The sequence below is a fragment of the Pelobates fuscus genome, chromosome 2, assembly GCF_036172605.1.
Source record: "Pelobates fuscus isolate aPelFus1 chromosome 2, aPelFus1.pri, whole genome shotgun sequence".
Classification (NCBI taxonomy): Eukaryota; Metazoa; Chordata; class Amphibia; order Anura; family Pelobatidae; genus Pelobates; species Pelobates fuscus.
Window position 1 is genome coordinate 84918442 of NC_086318.1, and position 24345 is coordinate 84942786.

The 24345-nt window shown below is 39.1% G+C and overlaps 1 protein-coding gene across 2 annotated transcripts in view; it reads left to right on the forward strand.

Annotated features, from left to right (window-relative positions):
• NGEF (neuronal guanine nucleotide exchange factor) overlaps positions 1-24345 on the forward strand; it is a 129658-nt gene that overhangs the window by 72766 nt on the left and 32547 nt on the right. For both annotated transcript variants that reach the window (XM_063442379.1, XM_063442380.1), the window contains one exon: positions 23456-23598. In XM_063442379.1, the coding sequence (XP_063298449.1) occupies positions 23456-23598 (143 nt within the window). The remainder of the gene's footprint in view (positions 1-23455; positions 23599-24345) is intronic.

Genomic DNA, 24345 nt, shown 5'->3' on the forward strand with positions numbered 1-24345 from the left:
TTGCACCTGAGGAAGACCAAGAGAGTGGTCGAAACGCGTTGTGCTTATTTATTTTTTTAATTGTTAATAAAATATTTGATTATCAACTTATCCTGGTTCCTGATTATATCCAGACGAAATTTGCTGTCCGTTTCTGGTGGGACCTATCTGCACAGATCACTTTACAAAGATCATCTGATGTGCCTTTAAAGTAGAGAGCCGACTGATATGGCTCTCTAAAGTGTGAGTGCTTCTATTTATTTGCTCTAAGGATATTGGGGTTTTATATACTGCCCTATGAAAGCTGTTTATTTTGCAGAGTACATCAAATATCCAAATATCCAAAGTGTGCGCAGAAACCCCTTTTCTTTTGTCTAAAAGGCGCAACTAACACTACCCAAGGGGGTGCAAGAAGACGGCAAAAGGAGGAGTGGGAAACCTCCCAAGGGCACACGTATGTCCGCAACTACCACTACCAATTCACAATGCTCACCTGGGCTGAGAGCCAAGAGGGTCTACACTCGCAAGCACTGGCCCCACAAGCGGAATGCTATGAGACGCAAATGGAGCTCCACGCAAGCATCAAGCAACACCCACCACGCGATCCCTAACGGGAGAATCCTGGACCTTGCAGGACACCAGGTTCGCGGCCCAAGTGTACTGGCTCTCCCACAACCCCGGGGCAAGAGGGACACCCTACCGCCTCACTGCCACATCACCCCCCAAGAAGGACTAAGTCCATGATAAAGCAGCAACCCCTGTAGGGGCATCGGATGACTAACTGGAGCAGGGGCCAAAGGGACCACCGGGATCCCCTGTAGCTCACACCAGACATTACACCAAGGGACTTTGATACGAGTCATATTGCAGACGGCACAGACTCGAGCGCCATATCCCCGCATCATATCTAGTGAACTCACCAAGACATGTAGGGAGATAAACATATCACACTCTTTACTACGTCTAATACCTGCCTAGTTGTAGCATTTTTGCATTTACCTATGGCTCTACGGTAACCCATGTAATGCCTAAGAGTCTTAACCCTCAGGAGCTTGTAATTAGCCTAGCAATGTCGCACACAGTTGGCTATTTTCATGCCTATCACAGTGAAATAGTGTTTTATGCTCCCTGTGAATATTGCCTACCTATCATGTCTTCTAGCTACATAACTTACCTATATATGATTACACCTAGCCCAAATCACGATTATAAGCTGGATAGACCAAACTAGAAATCTTACTACCCTGTTTATTACTATCTTGTTCATAATATAAAATTATAATATATATATATATATATATATATATATATATATATTATAATATAACATATATAATATAAAATTGTGCACGTGTTTCTGCAACCCCATTTGTAATACGTGATGCAGCTTGAAGATTGCCGCTGGGGTACCTCAAACTATGTCTGTGTCTGCACTGCAAAAATACCAAATAAAAAAAGCAAACAAAAAAAAATCTATCTGTTCTGTGACAACAGGGCAGGAAATAAACCAGTTAATTTATAAGGACACTGTAGGCGATGTAACTGCTTTGTCTCATTGAAGTGGTTATAGTATCTAGAGTGCCCCGGTACCATTTCTTTCGATCAGTTACACCGTTTTTCATATTGTAATGCTAAACGAGAAGCACCAGCAGCCCATTGAAACTGTGCTGCTTGCGTTAATGAGGAAACATTTGCCGGATCAGCAATGGGAGGATGTGATTGGCTGAGAGTGTCAGCTGACCACTTTCAGCCTATTACAATGCCAGCTGCTGGCAATACTCAGTATGTTGAGAATGAAGAGTATGCTCTCTTTCTTAGCTATACCTACAGTGGGGGCTGGGCTGTGGGTGTCCAGGGACTTCATTCAAACTGTTAAACTGCATCAAAAATGCCTTAACACTAAATGGAGGGACAGCACCAGGAAACTCCAGGTACTCTAGCCCCAGCATAGGCAACCTTTGGCGCTGCAGATGTTTTGGACTACACCTCCCATGGTGCTTTGCCAGCATTATGGGTGTAAGAGCATTATGGGGGATGTAGTCTACAACATCTGAAGTGCCGAAGGTTGCCTACCCCTGCTCTAGCCAATTCAGTGAAATGAAATAGTTAAATGACCTGCAGTATCACTTGAAATGTAATTAACTTAGTTGGACCCTTTATCTAGGCAAACCTTTAGTGATACTCTTAAGACATGCTGCCATGGTTTGCCAGAGACTACCATGTATGCATTGCTGTTCGATTTTACCAGCATCAAGTAATTTGATGATTTGGGTTTTCCTTTTCGTTCACAATTTCAAATTCTAATTGGTTTATTTACTAAAATGAGAATAACCAGGAATTCAACATAAATTTTAAATTGAAGGCCAAAATATGCATATTAAAAACTGCATTGAAATTTTTTTTTATTTTTTTTTCTTATTCAACTATTGTGGCCTAACTTTGCCTGCCTTTTTGCACAGTTGTTTCGTGTTATATATTTTTTGATATATAAGATTTGATACATAATTTGTTCCATTTATACACACATCTTTTGACACAGCAGTACTATGCAATACCAGTGTTTCCTTTTGCAGAAACAGTTAAAAAAAAAATACTGTTTCTAAAATACACTTTAAATTTGATTGCCAAAAATGTTTCTTCCAAAAAGGTGCTTCATTTTTAAAACAATGATATCATCTGTTCTTTCTCAACCTATCTACATAAACTTTATTTAGCAAATTCTGAGATATTGTTTGACTTTTCATGTTTTTGATTGCTTCTTTAGTGCCTTGTGGAATTAGAGCAGAAATCTTAATAAGCTAGTGGTTTAATTTGCCACTTTAATATGCAATATATTATAACCAGAGGCCTAGTGCAAATTAGGGCAAGATCACATATAAACCATCTATTTCAAATAATGTTAACCCTGTTTTACAGGACCACTAAAGACACCCAGACAACTTCATCATAAGTTAAGTCATCTAGGTCCTTTACTTTTAGCTCCTAAATGTAAAACATTGCTGTTTAGTAGATATGGTATTACAAAAAGGTTTACTGCTCTTTTGATTCCCACACTCACCAGAGCACTGAATTTACTGATGGATAGGACCCACTTTACCTTAGAGACGTTAAGCGCACACATCATAGTGCTGCCGAAGGAGGGGAAGGACCCACAGTTGTGTGCTAGCCATAGGTCAATTCCATTTTTAAATGTAGACGTGAAGTTGTTTTCTAAGATCTTGGTCAGGCGCATGCAAGATTTGATACCGCTGCTGGTTTCCCCCCGATCAGGCCACTGTTATTGCTATCGACTGATGCCGAAAAGGCATACAATATATTTGACTGGGGTTTTATGAAACAAACTCTTTAGAATATGGGGTTTGGGTCCAGGTTTTAAGAAATTGAACAAGACAAGGCTGGCCACTGTCTCCATTGCTGTTTGCCTTTACCCTTGAACCATTCCTGGAGGTGGTCAAACAGAATCCCAACATTACTGGGTGTGGTGAGGGAGAGGTTGTCCATATAGTTGCCACATATGCGATGATAAGTTTTTCTTTATTTTGAACCCTCGCATATCCCTCTCTAACTTGATGGCTGCATTTAAGGAATATGGATTGCTCTCCACCCTGAATTTAAATTTAGACAAATGTGAGGTGCTTAGTCTGACACTTCAAAGGTGAGAACAGCAAGCCCTTCAACTGCAGTTCCCCTTCCAATAGTACAGGGATAGGATCAGGTACTTTGGGCTCTGGATCACTGCTGATCCACAAGAGCTCAGTAAGCAATAAATATCAACAAGTCATATATAACGTTATTGTACAATGGACCCATACACTGGTATACCTGCTTTGCATTTACCCTTCAGTAGCCTCTAGCTGCTGTAGATGTGAGGGGGAGACAGGCTCGATACTCCACCTATGGTATAAGTGCCTACGTATAATACTTTTTTGGCTGATGGTGAGGAATGACTTAGGGGAGATATGTGATGAACTGCCGCAATTCACATTTCAGAGCTACCTACTGCATGACACTGAGCTTTTCATATCCTCCTAAAAAAAATCAATAGTGAGCCATTTTTGGACGCCCGTTAAGTCGCTGGGAACTGCCCTCTGGAAAAAAATCGGAGATTCCCACCAGACAACAGTGGTGGAAGCAGATAGAAGAGATAGGCAAAGGTGGTCGAAAAATACAGTTAGATCCAGAAATATTTGGACACTGAAACAAGTTTTATTTCGGCTGTTTAACAAAATAAATTCAAGTTACAGTTAAATAATGAATATAGGCTAAAAGTGCAGCGTCTCAGCTTTAATTTGAGGATATTCACATCCAAACTGGAGGAATGGTTTAGGAATTACTGCTCTTTAATATGTAGCCCCTCTTTTTAAAGAAATCAAAAGTAATTGGATAATCTACTCAAAAGCTGTTTCAAGAACAGGTGTTCTTCATCAATTAAGCAGGTAAAAGATCTGGAGTTGATTCCAGGTGTGTCACTCGCATTTCAAAGCTGTTGTTGTGAACCCACTAAATGCAGTCAAAGGAGCTCTTACTGCAATTGAAACAAGCCATCCTTAGACTGAAAAAAAGAGAGATAGCAGGAAAATTAGGAGTTTGATACATTCTGCGAAAAAACACACTGGTTAGCTCTGCAACACAAAAAGGCCTGGATGTCAATGGAAAACAACAGTGGTGGATGATCGTAGGATCCTTTCCATTGTAAAAACCCCTTCACAACATCCAGCCAAATGAAGAACACTCTCCAAGAGGTATACATATCATTATCCAGGTCTGCCATAAAGAGAATACTTCATTAAAGCATATACAGAGGGTACATCACACTGTGCAAACCATTTATAAGCCTCAAGAATAGAACGGCCAGATTAGACTTTGCCAAAAACATCTTAAAAAGCCAGCTCAGTTCTGAAACAACATTCTTTGGACAGATGAAACTAAGATTAACCTATACCATAATGATGGGAAGAACTAAGTATGGAGAAGACTTGGAATGGCTCATGATCCGATGCATACCACATCACCTGTAAAACACAGTGGAGGCAGTGTAATGGCGTAGGCATGTGTGGCTTCCAATGGCACTGGGTCACTAGTGTTTATTGATGATGTGACAGAAGACAGAAACAGCCAGATGAATTCTGAAATGTAAAGATTCAGCCAAATTCAGCGCAGTTGATTGGACGGTGCTTCACTCAGGGCCGGACTGGGGATACAAAGCAGCCCTGGAAAAAAATCTATGCCAGCCCCATAAGTCACTGCGCCTAATACACTGTTGACCCCCCTCCCCACTATCTAATACACTTATGAACCCCCTCCCCCTATCAATACACTGCTGATACCCCTCCCCACTATCTTATACAATGCTGACCCCCCTCTCCACTATCTAATGCACTGCTGACCCCCTCCCCACTATCTTATACACTGCTGACCCCCTTCTCCACTATCTAATACACTGCTGACCCCTTCCCCACTATCTAATACACTGCTGAACCCCCTCCCCCAATCAATACACTGCTAATCCCCCTCCCCACTATCTTATACACTGCTGGCCTCCCTCCCCCTATCTACCTATCTAATACACCGCTGGTCCCCCTCCCCACCATCTTATTCACTGCTGACCCCCCTCTCCACTATCTAATACACCGCTGGCCCCCCTCCCCACTATCTAATATACTACTGAACCCCTCCCCCTATCAATACACTGCTGATCCCCTCCCCACTATCTTATACACTGCTGGCCCCCCTCCCCCTATATAATACACTGATGACCTCATCCCCCTATCTAATACACTGCTGACTGCTAACCCCCTCCCCCCTATCTAATACAGTTTTGGCCCCTTTTCCCTAATCTAATACACTGCTGCCCCCCCCCCTTCCCCCTATATCTAATACACTGCTGACGCCCCCCTCCCCCTAACCTAATACACTGCTGACTCCCCTCCCCCCTAATGCACCTCCCAAATGTAATAAACAATAGGTCCCCCAAGCCCATTTACTCTTACCTGTACTTCAAGATGTAGACACAGGGCATCTTAGCTCAGTACAGTCCACTAGTCCAGTGATGGTCTTCTGATTTCTGCACAAGCAGATCTTGCACTGCGTGCAGTCAGAGGGAAGGGATGCCGCCACCCGCCGCTATGTTGCGCAATGTAGAGTCACCGGTATCCCGGTAGGCCAGTCATTTCCTATGGACGCCAATGCTTTCCTATGGACGCTGGCGTCTTCTCACTGTGAAAATCACAGTGAGAAGTGCGGAAGCGCCTCTAGCGGCTGTCAATGAGACAGCCACTAGAGGCTGGATTAACCCATAGGTAAACATAGCAGTTTCTCTGAAACTGCTATGTTTACAGCAGAAAGGGTTAATCCTATGTGGACCTGGCACCCAGACCACTTCATTAAGCTGAAGTGGTCTGGGTGCCTATAGTGGTCCTTTAACGGTAAGAAAATTGAAAAGCAGTCTGGTCACTAAGGGATTAAAACGCTTGAAATGTGCGTGTCTCCTATGGAGTTTTACATTTATTTATTTATTTTAAAAGCTGTCAGCTGGGCAATATTTATTGCATTTTATTTTTAATTGCCTTTTTGCTTTCTTATGAAAAAGGTATGTTATCTTTGTATATTTTTACAGAACCTCTTGGTTTATCTTACAGAAAATGTGATTTACAATACCTCTGTGGCAATCTAAGGGGGTTTATTCAGTAGCTGTGGCAAATGTTTGCTCACAACATGTGGTGAATTGAGAACTCATTTGCAAAATGTAAGGTAAATAGTCAAGCTGTGACTGAGCTGTATATCCCAAATCAGTTTGTATTGCCTAAATTCTGCAATTCAGTTTTTAGTTTGCTGTAATTTGCTGTTCAATTACTAGGCCCTCGGCTGTTTTGCTGACCACTCAGCAGTTGCCTTTTAACAACACATTATAACAGCTTAGAAATGTACCCATGACTACTCATGATGGATGACCAGTTGTCGGCTGGGAGTTAGCCTATCCCTGCTACTTCTATGCTGGTCGAATGACAATTTCTTTAGTAGCCAAGCACCAGGGAACACTACTTCAATGTTATACTGTTCATTAACACTGCAAGTTAAGATATCGCTAGAGACTCTCATTGAGGTGAAGTGGTAATGGAGTCCTGAGTGTTCCTTCATAAGTATTCTTCACTCAGATTTACATTTTGTTCAGAATATTTTGTCTATTTGCTTTGAATTGCTGACAATTCTCATTTTAGTGAAATAACCCTGTAAAAAGAGAGTTGTGGTGAATTTACGAAGAAACTGCTAAATCTAAAAAAATCAAGATAGCCAAACAGGAAAAAATTACCCAATTCATCTGTTTTTCCAAATCAGGTACCTTGGCCGAGATGTTGAATTTTCCTTACCAATTCGCCACAATTCACTTTTTAGGGAACAGATCCATTATCCTACTGGACTGTAGAGCAGATATTTTGATATTAATATTAAAGGGTTCCTAGACACATTTTATTATTATTATCATCATTATTATAAAAATCCTAGGCAAGGGACCTGAAATACGTCAGGGAAGTGAAACCGTTTTTTTATGTGTAAAGGGGGCCCAAATAAGGAACTTGCAACCGAATGTCTCGACTTTGATACATATCTGCTTACAAGTTGAACAACAATTACATCAAATTAAAATCATAATATCAAAATTGAAGGTAAAATAACTAAGCTGTCACTATAATTAAGATTTTTTTTTCCAAATCAGCTAGTTTAGCCTTAATTTTACAGTTCAGATTGTTATTATCTACCATTTGGAGTTTAGTGGATAAACATAACAATATATAGCCTACGTTTTAAATTTTATTTTTTCATGGTTAGAACATTCTAGTAAGGATGAGATCTTGCATCTACCTCCAATGCTATCCTTAGTTATCCTTAGTAGCAATGTGGGCATTTATTATTAAATCCCAATGGCACTATCTCTCACATTATAATGTATGTCATTGCCAATGTAGTTCTTTTAAAGGGCAGCTGTCACTGCACGGCCTCGCATTGTTTGCATCCATGTCTGTATGTACATAACAAACCACTTGATGATGATTTATTGCAGGTTGTCTCCACTGCAAGCAATAGTATAAATGTTTTTTTTTTGTCAAAGTCACTGTCTCCTGTTTAGCTTTATGGAGAGATTGAGCCTTGTAGAACAGGTGTTAGGACTAATATGCTTACCCTCTAAAATCTTGCCTGTTATTGTGAATCATAAAATATTTTTTCGGCGTGACGGTACTTCTGGGAGGCATGTCTGCTAGTCTGGGCTGAGACACGCTGAACTCCAGACCCAGTTTGGGAGTTGCAGAGGAGCCCCGTACAGAGCATAGAGAACGGAGTCTTACTTGCCGGTCTGGGATGAGACTCGCTGAGCCTGAGACTCACTACTACAGAGTACAGAATCCTATTATCCGGACCAGCGCTTGCCGGGCATTTCTGAGCATTGCCGAGCCCCTAGCTGGATACATGGGGAGAAGCCGGAGACAAGAGGGCACGCACAATCCGAAACTTGAAATCCTGACCACCGACCATAATTCAGGGCTGATGGACGCCTTCCTGACAGCTCCACCAGGGATGCCAGGGATACAAGGTGCAACCACGAGATCCAAAATGGCGCCTTCAGTATACCCTGCAAACTCTGAGGTATCGGTATCTGAGACCTCAGAAGCAATGGGGTGTGAGGACTCAATAAGGCAAATAAGGGAACATCTGGACGCACTTACAACCTCATCAATTACCAAGGGAGACTTTATTTCACTCGTGGAAGACCTTAAATCCACTATACGGGCAGAAGTGGAAACAGAAGTGTCAAAATTGGATCAATGGGTGCAGGCACTGGAGGTTTGTACAAAACAATCTAAGAATCTACATGCAGTAGTAGAATTGGCAGCTACTCAGCAGGTAAATATGCTACTTGCTTTACGGAGACAGGTGGAAGATACCGATAACCGGAGCAGAAAAATTAATATCAGCATCCGTGGGGTACCGGAGACACCAGAAGGAGAGGAGATTGTTTGCAATAATTTGGGGAGACTAAACCCTTTGGAAATAACCATTGAGAGAGCCCACAAGGCATTGAGACCTTGGAAAATGGCAGGAAACCCAAGAGATATTATCTGTAACGTTGGGTCATATTCTATAAAGAAAAAAAAAATGTTAAGGGCCAGATCAAAACCACATTGTGATTTTTTTATGGTGCAAAGATAATGATATAGCAGGACTTGTCTCCCTTTACATTGGAAGCAAGGCGGGCTCTAAGACCTATTACCATCCTACAAAGAGACAGATCCAATATAAATGGGGTTCCCTTTCAGTTTGGAAGAAGGACATAAGGTATAATTTAAGGTGGCCAGAAGATGTCCCAATATTTCTAAAGTCTCTAGAGCTACCAGAAATGCCCATTCAAAATTGGATATTACAATCAGTAAACCCACCATCTAGGCTAAACACAAACGAGAGGAAAAAATATGGACTGAATCCAGAACAGTATTGGTCACACAGTCATACATAGGATATGAGTAAAATTTGCGGGGAAAGAATAAGGGAAAGGAAAGCCAAGAAGGGAAGGAGGAGAAATGGAAGGAAGAAAGGAAGAAATAAGAGAAAGAAGAAACTTGGAAATAGTAACATAAAAGTGCAAATATGTGGCCATGAAGGAAGAAACCCTCGCTAAACCTCTGACCCCCCCCCCCCCCCCCCACACACACACCCTTTGAATTTAATAGCTAAGGAAAGGGAAAAAAGGAAAAGAGGAAAGGACTCTCTCTCTCCCCCCCCCCCTCTCTCTCTCTCTCCCCCCCTCTCTCTCTCTACCCCCCTCTCTCTCTCTCTCCTTTCTCTCTCCACTCCTATTTAGAGGGGGGTTTAGGGGGTGGAGAGGGATAGGAAAAACTGCATACTGCATACTGCAACTGCAATATATGTATAACTTATGAATATTGTATTATTCATGATGTCACTCATAATATGACACTGGCTTAGGAAAATGTATATGTGTGTTATATTTTTGTATAGAATGGGAGGGGACCCCAGAATTAAAATCAGAATTAAAATCAGAAAATAAAAAGAGTATATATATTTATCTATAATGGGATTTCCTCCCTCCAAGGTGCTAATATATGTTTAAAATTTAAAGGGAGAGAGTGGGTAAGGGGATAGATGGGGGCAAGGTGAGAAGGGGGAAAGAGGGAGAGAAGGCAAGGGGGATAAGCACTTTATGGAGCAGGGCAAGAGGATAATTAATACCTAGCTAATATTGGACAAGGGTTCCCAAAAGTTTAGCAAGTCATAGCAAGTAAACTGGGTCAGTGGGGAGTTTGGGGTGTCTCTCAGGGCAGATAGAAAACCCCTTGGGAGATTAGTCACGTGTCCCACCACTGAGTGTACAAAAGAAAGAGATGCAAACTTACCTGTCTGACACCATAAGCAAAGTGGTAGCGCCTTCAGTCCCTAAATCACTTGATAGACCAATTATTTATCGCCTTAAAATCAATGAAACCAGGTAAAGCACCAGGGCTCAATAACATTGATACCATATTTAGCAGACGCCCTTAATTAAGGTGGGGGAGGGGTGGGAGTTTCATGCAGACTCATTATCGGCATATATTACAATCCTCCCTAAAGAAGGAAAAGATCCAGAGATATACAGCAGAGACCTATATACTTGCTGAACCTGGATATAAAACTCTTCTCAAAGGTTTTGGCAGCAAGTATACAGGCATGTATAGGGGATCTAGTCCACCCGGATCAAGGTGGTTTTATACCAAAAAGGTATGCAAGGGACAATATGTATAGAGTATATAATGTGATACACTTGGCAAAAAAAGAGAAATACCCACTAATGTTACTATTTACAGACGTGGAAAAAGTGTTTGACCAGGTGGACTGGACATTCATGTAGGCAACCTTAGAGCAAATGGGATTTGGGAAAAAAATAGGGCAGTGGATAAGATCACTATATACTATTCAAAACGCTAGGATAAATGTAAACGGGACATATTCTAAAATAGTCCAGATTAATAATGGAACCTGTCAAGGCTGTTCCCTATCGACAATTTTGTTTGCTCTTACCCTACAACCTTTGCTACAAGCCATTAGAAGAAACATTTTAAACAGGCAGAACACAAAATAGGGGCATATGCAGATGACATGCTGTTTTTTGTAACTAAACCGAGAATAACTGTACCAAACTTAATAGCAGAATTGAATAAGTTTGAATTATTATCAAATCTTAAACTCAATGTGTCCAAATGTGAGGTGTTAAACATTTCAGTCTCAGCACAAAAAAATAATAATAATTTAGCAGCGCATTTTTCATTTAACCGATGTACGGCTCATATGAAGTATTTGGGTATTTGGATGACCTTCGAACCATCTCAAACCTATCAGAACAATCATTTACGATTATTAAAAGAAATTCAGACAGATCTCAGTAAATTGAATATGCAATTTATATCTTCGTTTGGGTGTATCAATGTCCTTAAAATGAATATTCTACCACAAATTTTATATTTGTTCCAGACAATCCTGATTGAGTTACCATGATCTTTTTCTGCATCCCTTAAAATGAGACTATACATTTTGTATGGAAAGGTTCACGCCCACGTCTTAGATATGATATTTTGTGTCTACCGAAATAAAAGGGAGTTTTGGCACTCCCCAACTTTAAGCAATATTATCAAGCTCCACATATGTTGAGAATTCAAGAATGGTATGTTACAGAACTAAAAAAGCCATGGCTGGTCTTGGAAAAGACATTGAGTCCTATCCCATTAACAGCCTAGACGTGGTTACAAAACGTAACAATCCCTCAACAGATACCCCCAGGTAGCGGTATGCTAAATATCGTGCGGCATGCTAAATATCGTGCTAGTACTGTATCGCAGGTTATAGGAGATTGGAACAGCTGGGGAGAGCATTCTACTCAGGTAGGGTAGGAGCTTCCCAGAAATGCTCTTATGCACAAGGCTGGAAAGATGAAAAGTGCGCCAGGAGTCCAGCGACAGCCAGTTTAGCTCTTTTAACATGTCACAATGGTGGGTAAAGTAATTACATTGTAGTACAAAGCGGCAGAAGAAATTATATAACGTGTTAAGTTTATTAAGTTTATTAAGGTGGGTTTGCGGTGCGGGTGCATTCACTACATCCCCATAATCAATGACCGATATTAGCATTTAGCATATTAGGCAGGATTTGTTTCTGTACAGGGAAGCTAGTTTTGCGTAAAGTTTTGAAGAGATTTTTCAGTGTGAAGGCCAAAGGATAAATAGGGGTCTAGCAACATATTTAAAAGAGTAGACTGCTGTCAGTGTGCTATTTGAATTTGTTCTGATACACAATTGTTGATTTTGTAGTTTACGTAATTTAGGTACAGTTCCAAAGATCAGTGTAACGGTTTTGTCAGTGTTTAGGAAGAGTTTGTTATCCGCTATCCACTTTTCTACCTCTGTGAATCAGTTTTGGAACACAGCCTCAAGCTGCGGTAGCTTGGGTTTACCAGCGTAAATTACCGTGTTGTCTGCATACATGTGTATAGTTGAGGATTTGCCGACGTTAGGCAGATCATTTATAAGTAATGTGATTAGCAGATCATTTATAAATAATGTGAGGGATACTCAGAAAAACATCACAATGAAAAACAAAAGAAGGAAAATAGCACTTAGTTAGACAAGGTAGAATAAGAACGCCCTTGAGAAATGAGAAATAAAATATTATAATATAGGAGGTAATTGATAAACGTGTTTGCATGGGTGTATGTGGGTATATATATATATATATACGTCTAGCTAGATATATATGTGCGTATATACACGCTTTGGGGCTGGATAATTGTAGATATATGTGCATAAAGAGGGAGAGTAAAGAAAAGAGTTGTTTTTGTGCTTGGATTTATATATGGGTATGTAAAAAAGGGATTCATTAAGGGATAAGAATATTGGTATTATATAATTAGTGGTATACTTGCTTCTGACTAAGTATTATGTCTATTGAAATTTATGCAAGGCAATACAGCCTGAAAATGTCTTATTTGAAATTGTACTGCTCTCATTTGTTTCTTTTTCGTGTTTTTAATACGAGATTGTCGAAAAAAATAATATTTGTTCAACAGAGAGAATGCATTTTGAAACATTCTATTGCTGCTTTGCTATATTGTGCAAAGATTATAATTTCAGCAATTTTGCCTCTGTGATTAGCTGCCTCATAAATTGACTCATAACACTAAGTATAGTAACAGGGGGAGAATGCATGTAATAATCCGTGGACGTATGTGTATATATTATCTACGGATTGTCTATATTATATAGTCCTTGTGATCTGTGCTATATAATAGAGTGAGTTGTAGCTAATATACAAATAGCAAAAAAATGGTGATAAAGTCATAATAATATGAACATCAATATAGTTTGAAGTGAAGTAAAACCACCCAAATACAACTAAATCCTTCCCCCTTAAAAGGGCATTGTCTTACTTTTCCCCCGGATCTCCCTTTGTCCATTTAAAAACGTTATATGTCATTATTGAATCGCAGAATGGCTAAAGCAAGAAAAAAAGAAAGAAGAGGAAATGTGCATATTGTTATATTGTACACAGCTAATATCAATGTATGTTAATAGGCGACTCAAAATACCAAGGTAATGATGCACCTTCTCGTTCCTGATCATGCTTCCAATGTGTCATTTTCCTTCTGTGGAAAGGAGCAATGTGGCTGATACTGCACATAGTTATGCTTTTATCTGCTTATTTTCTCCCAATTTCCTTTACTGTGACTTTCTCAGGCAAACTGTATCAGCTGTAGCTGTTTTTTTAGAAGAGTATGCTGATGGGTTGGTGTCTTGAATATAGCTTTGCACTAAGAGTGGCTACATAGAGGGACAGAAGCACATCTTTGCTACATAGATTAAGATAGATCCATGGGATCTTTGCATAGAGGGGAATGATCGACTGCTGGCAAGCTATACATCCAGAGGGTATGGATTTCACCTTTTCATATGTTGGTCTATAGTATATATTTTCGCACTAACTAATTTTTATTTCTTGCACAAGAGTAATTAACACACCTCATCACTACTAAGATTGCTGTGGGTGTGTGATCTGACATGTTTTTGGTCTCTATAAGGCTAACCTCTCCCCAATTTAGGCCTACTTAAAATGCAATGAAGGAACAATAAGTCTGTTCTTTTAGACCCTGAAATGCTTTAGCAGACCAGGAGTTCTCTCACACAGTATTTTACCAGAAACATGACCGATGGGATGTCTAAACTTACATTATAGGAAGTTCACAGATTGTGTTTTGGGTCAATTTACACCCCTCAATTCCCAGTGCAAATGTATACAGACACATCAGATGAACGACTGGCTGGCCCATAACAAAACAATGAAAAACAGACAAAAATACAGGAAATATGGATGATTACATCGAGTTATCAGACACACCAAAGAAACTGCCCACCTTGCTTACTGAAAAATAATTCTCCTGATTCTATCAATATGTAAATAAAAATGACGTGTGATGTACAATCACAAGCAAAAAAAGTAATATCCTGAAAATAAAGGTCAGAGCTGTTCCAGTGTCTCCATTCCCTTTAGACACAGCCAAATCTTAAACTATTATTCTACGCCATCAAAAATGTAGACAAGAGGAGCACTCTGCCACAACTACTCTGATTGGCAGTTCACAGCACCCTCCTGGCTTTCTCCAATTATCAAATTATATCTTTGTTCATTGTGGACATCAAACTTTTTGCTGCGATGTTGAAGGCACGTTCTGCATTCACTTGTGCACCCAGATCAGAATGGCTTTTTATCTGGTAGAGAGGTCACAAAATAACATCAACCAATAACAGCTCTGCCCTTTGTCACCACTTTCCTAATACTGAGACTGGAGCTATTCTTAGAGCATATTGGGTTATATCAAGATATGAAGCGATTTCAAGCTGTAGAAATGAAAATAGCATAATCATGAGATATGTTATTATTATTATTTTTTTTAAAGCCCCATAGACCAGTACCAAATGTCCTACAGGAATTTCACAAATACAGTGCCTTGGGTTACGTAACAATCCTATTACATCACAGGCAAGGCAGAGTTTTTCAGCATCTCAGTCTGTCGATTTAGTTCCTCAGCTACAACCTGACTTGCCATTCAAGTGGTATAAGGAACACCACTATAACATAGGACTACTAGTAACCTTCCATCTCCTGAGGCTTTGTCAGTTAGGTTCCAAGCAGCTGCTTATTTTACTTAGCACAGTCATGGAATCTAGAATGGTCCCTCGCATCTCGTGGTTTGGGGTGCATATATTCTGTAAAGATAATTTTCTCCTTAGGGTGCTTATACCTCTTACAAACAATGCAATACGAGTTCAGATTACTAAAAACCTTCTTTGCCTTCATTAATGTTGGCATGGTTAGTTTTGGCTGGAGTGGATGGAGAACCATCATTCAGCTTGCTCAGCTATATTTACCTAAAGCCTTGGATGGGTGCGTGGGTTTATATTTTCTTATGTCATTATGTATAAGGCAGCTCATTTAACCTGCATCATAGAATGGCATAATGAGAGGCAGCATCAACATTGTTCTTGGCTGGAAGTGGAGTTCTTAGATTATGCTATATCAGCCTCAGTGTGGCTGGACTGAACATATATACCAGTAGCTGCATGCAGGTGCCCAATGGTAGGGCCTGTCCTTGAAATAGAACTTATTGTATGTCAGAAATTCTCCTTTACATGGTGCTGCTGTACATGCAAAGGTCTAATGCAACTGCTGACAAATAATCCAACATTCATTGAGGGTAGGAACTACATGTAGTTCCAGTTTCTGCACAATGTCCACCCAAGATGGGATTAAGCCCATGTTTAAGCTATTGGAGGATCAGAAGCCAACCATTGTGGTAAAAACTGTATATCTCACAAAGTAAGCCACTTTTACTCCTCCCTAACTTACAGAATCAACTTTAATCAACTCAATCGATGAGTAGTAGCGCACGGACATCAAGACTTGAGTTAGAGGTAAATCGTTATTATATCAGTAGTTGCTCATGGGAATGGTGGGCCTATCTCTTGTACTCCTGTTGAAGTGGGCTTTTATGGAAGAACAATGGTCCATAATTATGCTCCTCACCCACCTGAGGTCATGAACTACAAAATTGTAAACTTTGGACCATGGCTTATCCGTTGAAGCTTCAAAGAATTTAAATGAAAAACTTGAAGGATTGCTGCAGATATTGGAGGGAGGTTGGAACCATGCTGCGCATTTGGTAGATCTACCTGAATATATTGGGGGAATGTATTATTCCATTTTGTGCTATTGGCAGAGGAGAGTGTTGCTTTTCAACTAGAGGCCATGTTGCTGCACTCTAAACTGTAACTCATTATGAAGTACACAAAGTCATTATCCAAACATTTATTGAATACAACCAAGTCTTTAATCTCAATTATGTTCTGAAGTTTTAAACAAGAAAAAAATAAAGTATAGGAAACCAACAACAAAATAGCAAATGTTAACACAGATCAAATAAATGTGCATTTGCACAAATGATATAACCTGGAAAAAGCATGGTTAATAATGGCAAACCTGATAGATAATGGCGGTTGTCAAGGAGTTATTCTGGGAAAAGAGCGTTTGGCCAAAAAAAAAATTGGTTCATGGGGTGCACATTCGCTTGCCTGGATATAGGGCACCCGTCTGGGCTAAATGTATCCCTTATTTTAAATGGGGGATTACAGAGCAGAATATTGTAACATTTATTGGGAAAATTCAATATTCTAATCCTATAAAAGGACTGGAAAAACATCAAAGATACGGTATGAACCTCCTGGGAGAAATACTTGAAAGATTTGGAGGATTTTATAAACGGTTATATAAATGCAGCGTGAAAAATGACAAGCAGACATTCTTTAACTATGTAGTCATATCACAAAAAAACCACACACTGCTACTAATGCTCTATCAAATATATTATTATTGCAACCACAGTAACTGCTACCAAAAATATAAATACAGGTGAAAGGCAATGTCTCGGTTATAAAATACATATTTTAATGCATTTCAAGTATACTGTTAAAATTTTTTTCATAATGTCCAAAACATTCAAAGCACTCTGGCCCAGCTCTCATTGCACGAGATGTACTGTGCTCCTGCCATAAACTACCTGCGGACTTGCTGTATATTTCCTGTTCCCATATCTAGTTATTGACCCCATGCCTGTTTGTTGCTTGTGAATCTTTGCCGCGTGGGTTAACATTGTGCCTACGTTTGACTATGGTTTCTGTATTTCCCTTGTCTGTGCTTTGATATCGGTGCTTCTACTGCGTACTGGGCTTTACCGCTCCAAAATTTAGTATCAGATTAGGCAGCGTTCTTCCAGGGGTGCCTAGCCTACAAATGTGAATAAAAAATTCAGACGTGTCCCTTACCATATTAGACATCGACAATCACAATCAGAGTTTGTCTAAATTTTGACAGCACCGCTCCCCCCCATTCTTGGCTAAAGCACTCATGGGGACACCCACAGAAATGCAGTTTGTATATAGAAATGCAAAAACAAAAGAAAATATTACCGCTAAGTTTGTGGTGTAGGATAAAGTACTTATTACATAGTCCGTTTCTGGACAGGGGTTAATGAAGTAAGATTAGCACCCCTTGGATAGATTGAGAAAGTAACAATTGGTGCAGCCTCTTTCTTGTGAGTAGAGGGATCTTTCAGGAGTTGCAGGCAGTTTATCTTAATTTAAGATGTGCAGCCTTGAGTTTCCAGGATCAAATTTGTTTATATTTCATTTTTTAATTTTTGCCTTATTTTTAATGCATTATATATATGTAATGAATCATAAACCGGGCCAGTGCAAGGATTTGTGGCTACACAGGTGAAGATGCATTTTGCGCCCCTCCTCCAAAAGAATGCATCTTCATCTGTGTGTCACTTAAGCCCCCTCTTCAATTTTATACCCCCTTTTCTGTTCCATTTGAATGTCTTACATTCTATAATGTATCTTATCCCACTATCCCCAATATTTCCCCTTTGCATGTCTCACACACCCCTCGTGTGTCTCTTACAATCCCCCTTTTGTGTGTATCTTACTTCCCCAGCCCCTGTGTCTCTTATTCCCACTGTTCTTTTGTCTCTTTTGCACCCCAGCCTCTTTGCATTTATCTTTCTCCCTTTGTGTGTCTCTTTTACCCTTCCCTAGCCTCTTTTGCGTGTCTCTTTTTCCCCTTCCTCAATTCTTCTGTGTGGCTCTTCCCCAAAGCACCTTGTCTTTCTCCCCTCCCCGTGTGTCTCTTTTTCCTCATTTCCCAGCCCTTTTCACTTATTCATTCATACTTTATGAAAAATATTGGGAAACAAAAAGCTTGAGGCATCATACAGTGTTCTGAAATGTTAGTATAGAAACAAAAATGCAATTTGTCTCAACCACAAAAGACCTGATAAAAATAGATGAATAAAAATGGTCAAATACCTTGTTGATATATATTTTTAAGTACCCTGCTTGCATCACTAGCTGTACACTTTACGGAAAATGACAACAAAATGCAACATAAATGTCTGCATTTATGCATAATGTCCATGTACAGTAAATCCAATTAAAGAATACCTTTAAATATTTCTAAAATAAAGGTATTTAAAACAGCTATAGAAAACTTTAGCAATACCTGGAATGCTAATGTAATGCTGACAGTGAAATGGTAGAGTCCATTCACTCCTCTCCCCTTGATAACTGCAGTAATAATATGACCCATTTAAACTTCCTGTACTGTTTGAAAGCAGGGGGTGAGCTTACATTTTCAGCAATATGACATTTATTATGTCAGTGACTCTATAGGCTGGTAATCATAACTAATGTGCAAATGAGTGTGAGTGAGGCTTATGGACTAGATTTCATACCGCAAAATACATACAAATAAAAAATGTTTATTCTCAATTTGGGTATTAAAGGGGTTAATGTTGTGCGGTCTATACGTATACAGTTTAAAAAAATGCCCAGTATCTTTCAAAAAACAATGTATGATATGAGCGAGATCTAAATCAGGTATTCACAGCTGAGAAATTGCATTTTGTGACTAACCTCACTGGATTTACCATCATGTGAATCATTATGAAATAATTAAACCAATTCTATTTAGGTAGTACTTAACTCCAACATAATTAGCTCATTTTGATCATCATATGTCTAAAGTCTTTTGGACAAATCATGTGATCCTTTTTTTGCATCAACAGCATGTAAATACATAGATTGACTTTTTTTGCTAGTGAGAACGGTGTTGCGGCCATTAACAGAGAGCACATATTTTGTCAATATTAAAGAAATGTTAATCACCAATACCACAAACAATAAAGAACACAATACCCTAGATAGGGTTGGTGGATATTTTATTCTGAACTTTCCCAGGTCAATCACCTAGCCCTAGCTCATTGTTCTATCTGAAGACTCAGAGTTGTTTATTCACATAGAGGAGAACTTTTGTTATGGTCTTTTGGGGCTTTGCTTTCACTTGGATTTTTAGTGTTAGGATTTGGCACAGCGTGTTTAAAGAAGATGTATGTAGACTTTCCAGATTCTGGGAGGTCGAGGTAGTATATAGAACCTATATGTAGGGTCAAGGTATTCAGTGCAGAATGTTTTACATCTATACGGTAGACCTCTAGACCTCTTTTGTTAGTTATTTAGTGTATTGGTCTCTACCAAATAGAAGTCTAGCTGTCCTTGATATACCTGCTCTCTGTACTTACCTCATTTCTCTCTGATCACACAACATTTCTCCTTTCTTCCTCTTGCTCGAACATATATTCCTAAAGCTGTAGTTTTACCCTTTAAATTTTAGGGTTTCCTTCTCCACCCCCGAGGATTTCAAGGGTAGTTTCTACTTACCTTTACTACCTCATCTTGCTGGTCTCACTACAGCCACCCTGACTCTGTGGCTGAGACTATCAAGATACTGTTAACAAAATTGTTTTTGCTTTCTGTATACTGTAAAGATTTAAGTATAAAAAAATAACCTCCCTATATGTCACTTTTCTAAAAGTTGAACTTAATGAAAAATGACAGTGGAATGAATGATATTCAAAATGACAAGTTTAATCATTAATTCATAACTTGGAAAAAGTCATAAAGTTAAAAGATCCAATTACCTGAAGGTCTGATACGCACCCCTAATTAACGTACACATGTTTTTGAATTGTATTGTAAAATGCAAAGCATACTGCGTATTTGTAATCTCTTATATGAACTTCCAAAAAAATGTTTTGTTTTTTAATTTAAAATCTATGTTAAAAGTTAGTACATGAAAATTCAGAGTTAGTATTCTGTATTCTTATGTGTAATTCAATATATATTGCTGAGCAGTTCAAACAATGTAGAAGTTGCATCTCGATCTGTTAAAAAAGTTGGTTAAATATAGTCATTTTTTTTGGCTTGGTTTTTTAGTAACGCAGTGAATAATATATGACATCGCATACACACTCCGCTATAAACTCTTTAATTAAATTGAATGTTTCTCCCGCTGGGGTCCTGTCATTTGAAGAAAACACAGAGAAAGAGAGACAGAAAAAGAATGAGCGACAGAAAGAAACTAATTGTAAAAATGCTGCGATACAAGATTTCTCACTACCCCACCAAGCCCCAAGACACACATGCAAAGATGGACAGATAAACAAACGATAAGGAAACACAGAGACAGCTCAAAGCATTACCATGACAGAGAGATGCACAAACACACATATAAAATCATACAGAGAGAGATATATAAAAGTGCTAACAGGCAGTGAGTGTAGAGCTCGGCCTGAATTCAGATTCAGCTTTCCCACAGTTGATGAAAGTGTGGTGTCATCGAAAAGTGTAGCGATCACTGTCTTGCTACATGAAAACCACAATGTTTTGTTTTGTCAATATGTGAAACAGATAATATATTTTCAGATGGTCTACTAGAGAAACTGTGTGAAATTCAAAAGATACTTTTAAAACACAAGTTGGGACATTTTTAAGAAAGCATAATTCACAGCTATATTTAGTAGAATGTTAATATTATTTATAATAGTTTGTCTAGAGATCACTCCAGCTGGCAGAGAAGAAACAAGTTAGTTTTTTCTTTTTTTTTGGAGCAAAATAAAATAAGGTGTTTCTTTTTACCTTTTTTTTTTAGATCAAAGGCAGCAACAAGGTTGTGCAATGACAGGTTATAACCCAGTTTCAAAAATTGGTTGATATTTTCACACCTTATCACATGATAGTGATCACATGCCAAATCTTACAAGCAGTGAAAATGGGAAGCATACTTATCCACCTTACTCTGTATGATGTCCTTCACCCCTTGTAGTTACAACTAGTGATATCCCTTTTGTTAGAAGCCCACAAACAGCAATTTTTCAACTATGCCTTTTTTAAACGATCAAGTGTCAAAAAAACAATAAATAATATTTTTTGCTAATTATCACTTGGCAACGATCATCATTTTTCTGACAATAATGCTACCGAATTCTTAAAACTTTATCATCTTGAAACTTCTGACTTAGTAGTTAATCTTGCATTGTTGAACTCGATAGGGTAATATTGCATGGTTAACAAGAAAAATAATTTTTTGTGTTTTTTTTAACTACATGATAGATTGAAGGTTACAGGCAGGGATGGGGTGACCGCTAGACAAGTTAGGCAGTCGGGTGCAATGTCCAGGTGACTGGCAGGAGGGGACTCTACAGCACAGTGCTTCCTCCTACCTGTTACTGTATGGAGCATGACCAAGCTGCAGACCACAGTACAAGATCTTCTGTATCCTCTACCTAGTCTGATAGGTAGGGCTCTCAGTGAGCACCGAACAGCTTCCAGTCAGACCGAGTGGCGAATCCAGAAGATCCTTCACCGTGGTCCACTGCTCAGCAATGTTACATGGAGAGCAGTGAGCTGGCATGAGGTGGAGCACAAAAGTGCTGGGGGGAAGAGACATAGAGGGCCTGGGGAAGGGGACAGAGAAACGCCCCAAGTAGTTGGGGAGAAAAAGACACACAAAGGGGCTTGGGGAGAGAAAGAGACACACAAAGGGACTGTGGTGAAGAGACCCACAAAGGTGCTGAGGGGAAGAGACATAGAGGGCCTAGGGAAAGGGAAAGAGAAAAGCCCAAAGTAGTTGGGGGAGAAATAAACTCACAAAGTTTGCCTTTTTTGTTTCAGTGGGAGGGTTGCAAGTAGCTGGTCTTGTCTAGGGCACAAAATAGTCTCGCATCTGCCCTGGTTACAGACAGCCAAGTGCATTGATAATGCAAATAAGTAGCATTTGTATCATTAAGCTGGCGTGTTTCTTTAAGGTACCTGTAAACCGATATGTCCGATATTGTGCAACTTTATAACCAGTATGTTATTGATCGTGTTACGTTATATTGTAGTTACAGTGCTTATTTGTCCTTTAATTAGTCTTATTGATTAATGAAGAATGTTAATATGGCTGGCCCACATCTTCGATGTCGGCTAGGGGTTTGTAGTGTTCTTTCTGCTCATGCTCAAACAGTAAGCTCAAATATTTTAGGGTATTGGTAAATTGTTAGATAAGCCTTTTTATGTCCTTTTAAATACTGGAATTTTCACTAAAGCAAGAATTCAACGTGAATTTCAAATGTAAGGCCAATGTAGTATAGCTAAACTAGAAAATGTTTGCAGTTTGGCTATGTTGACCTTAAATGTAAAATTTGCCTTGAATTCACATTGAAATCTCACTTTGGTGAATAACCCTAAAGCTGTCCAATGTTCTTGTTAAAGTATCGACATGATCTCCTTTTGCCAGGATTATATTTTAGAAATGTGAGAGTATATTCACCAATGGTTACAGGATTGTTGTGTCTTTGACATTGTTAATCGCTTATTGGCAGCTGTTGATAAATATTGAATACGATATTGTATTTGTCCCCTATGTGATTAATAAGCATTCTCTCTTTTCTATGCTAAATGTTGGCTTGTAAAATGTCATGAAAAGATCAAGCACGGAAAGACAATTAAACTTTCTAAACTATATTGATCGTGTGTAGCTAAACTGATCTGTGTATGAAAGATTTGTACATTGAGCCGTTATGCGTCAGACACTCTCGTGTGAGATCACCAATCATTAAATGAAGAGATTTCAAAATGTCAAGCAGAAATATCAAACGATGGTACAGTTTTGAGAGACAGGACTATAAAGACAAAAATATATTTTATTTTAGTTTAACCCCTTAAGGACACATGACATGTGTGACATGTCATGATTCCCTTTTATTCCAGAAGTTTGGTCCTTAAGGGGTTAAAAAATATATATTTTTCATAATACAACAGCTCAGTGACAAGATACAGCAAGCATGTAAAGACACATTTAGAGCCTTTTTAACGCAAAGTGTGAGGTATGTTTTTAGCATGTTGCTGGAAATAATGGTTATTGTAGGAAATGCTTCTTTCACTTCAAATGTCTAAACTGTCTTTGTTGCTCGGTCTTGCTCATTACATTTCACTTGGTTTTCCCACAGGGAATATGGACAAGCTGAAGATTCACCCAATCTCTCCGAAGGCACACCATCCCCATCTGAATGTGCCCATACTAACCCTGAATCACTGCCAACCGTATATCCTGCACCTTCGGACTCTTGGAAAACCCTAATGGCACACATAGGTATATCATATAATGTCCGTAGCTCATGGTAATTGTGTTTTGTCTTTATGAAAACCTGTGGTACCTGGAATTGTGTTCTTATCCTTTGAATATCTCAAACTATCCACTTTTTTGTTCTATTTACCTTTAAAAGTCTGACCAAGCAACAATTTATTTTCTCTTCCCTGCTTTGCTAGACTGTCACCAAGTCTCAGTTCCTTCAAAAGATCATTAAAGACTCCCTTCTTTAGGAAAGCATATCAATTAAACTGTTAATCGCTCACCTCCCCGCACCTTGGCAACACACCCTACTTCCTCTTCTGTAACTGTTTCATGCAATAAACTAACCATTCACTGTAAACTAATCTAGTAACCTGCTTTTTCCCGTACATGAAACAAATCCTACACTTACATCTAGTGCCACTTTACCCCACTCTCTCTAGAATGTAAGCCCGTTTGAGCAGGGCCCTATACATTCTCCAGTGTCCAACTCGTCTAGTTACAAATACTTGTCTGTTAGTCCACCTATTGTACAGCAAGGCAAAATTTGTTGGCGCTTTATAAATATGGATAATAAAGTCAATCAACACAGCTGTGACTTGTGGGGAAAGATACAACTTCAATGACTCTTTTCACTCTTGAATTCTTTGTTACTGTATATGATCCCACAATGAACTATTACTATAAATTCAAAATTCAGCTTTAAGATTGCATTTAATAGGAGATCTCTGTCCCCTGATATTAAGTGAAGAATCAAAAGCAGAGTAT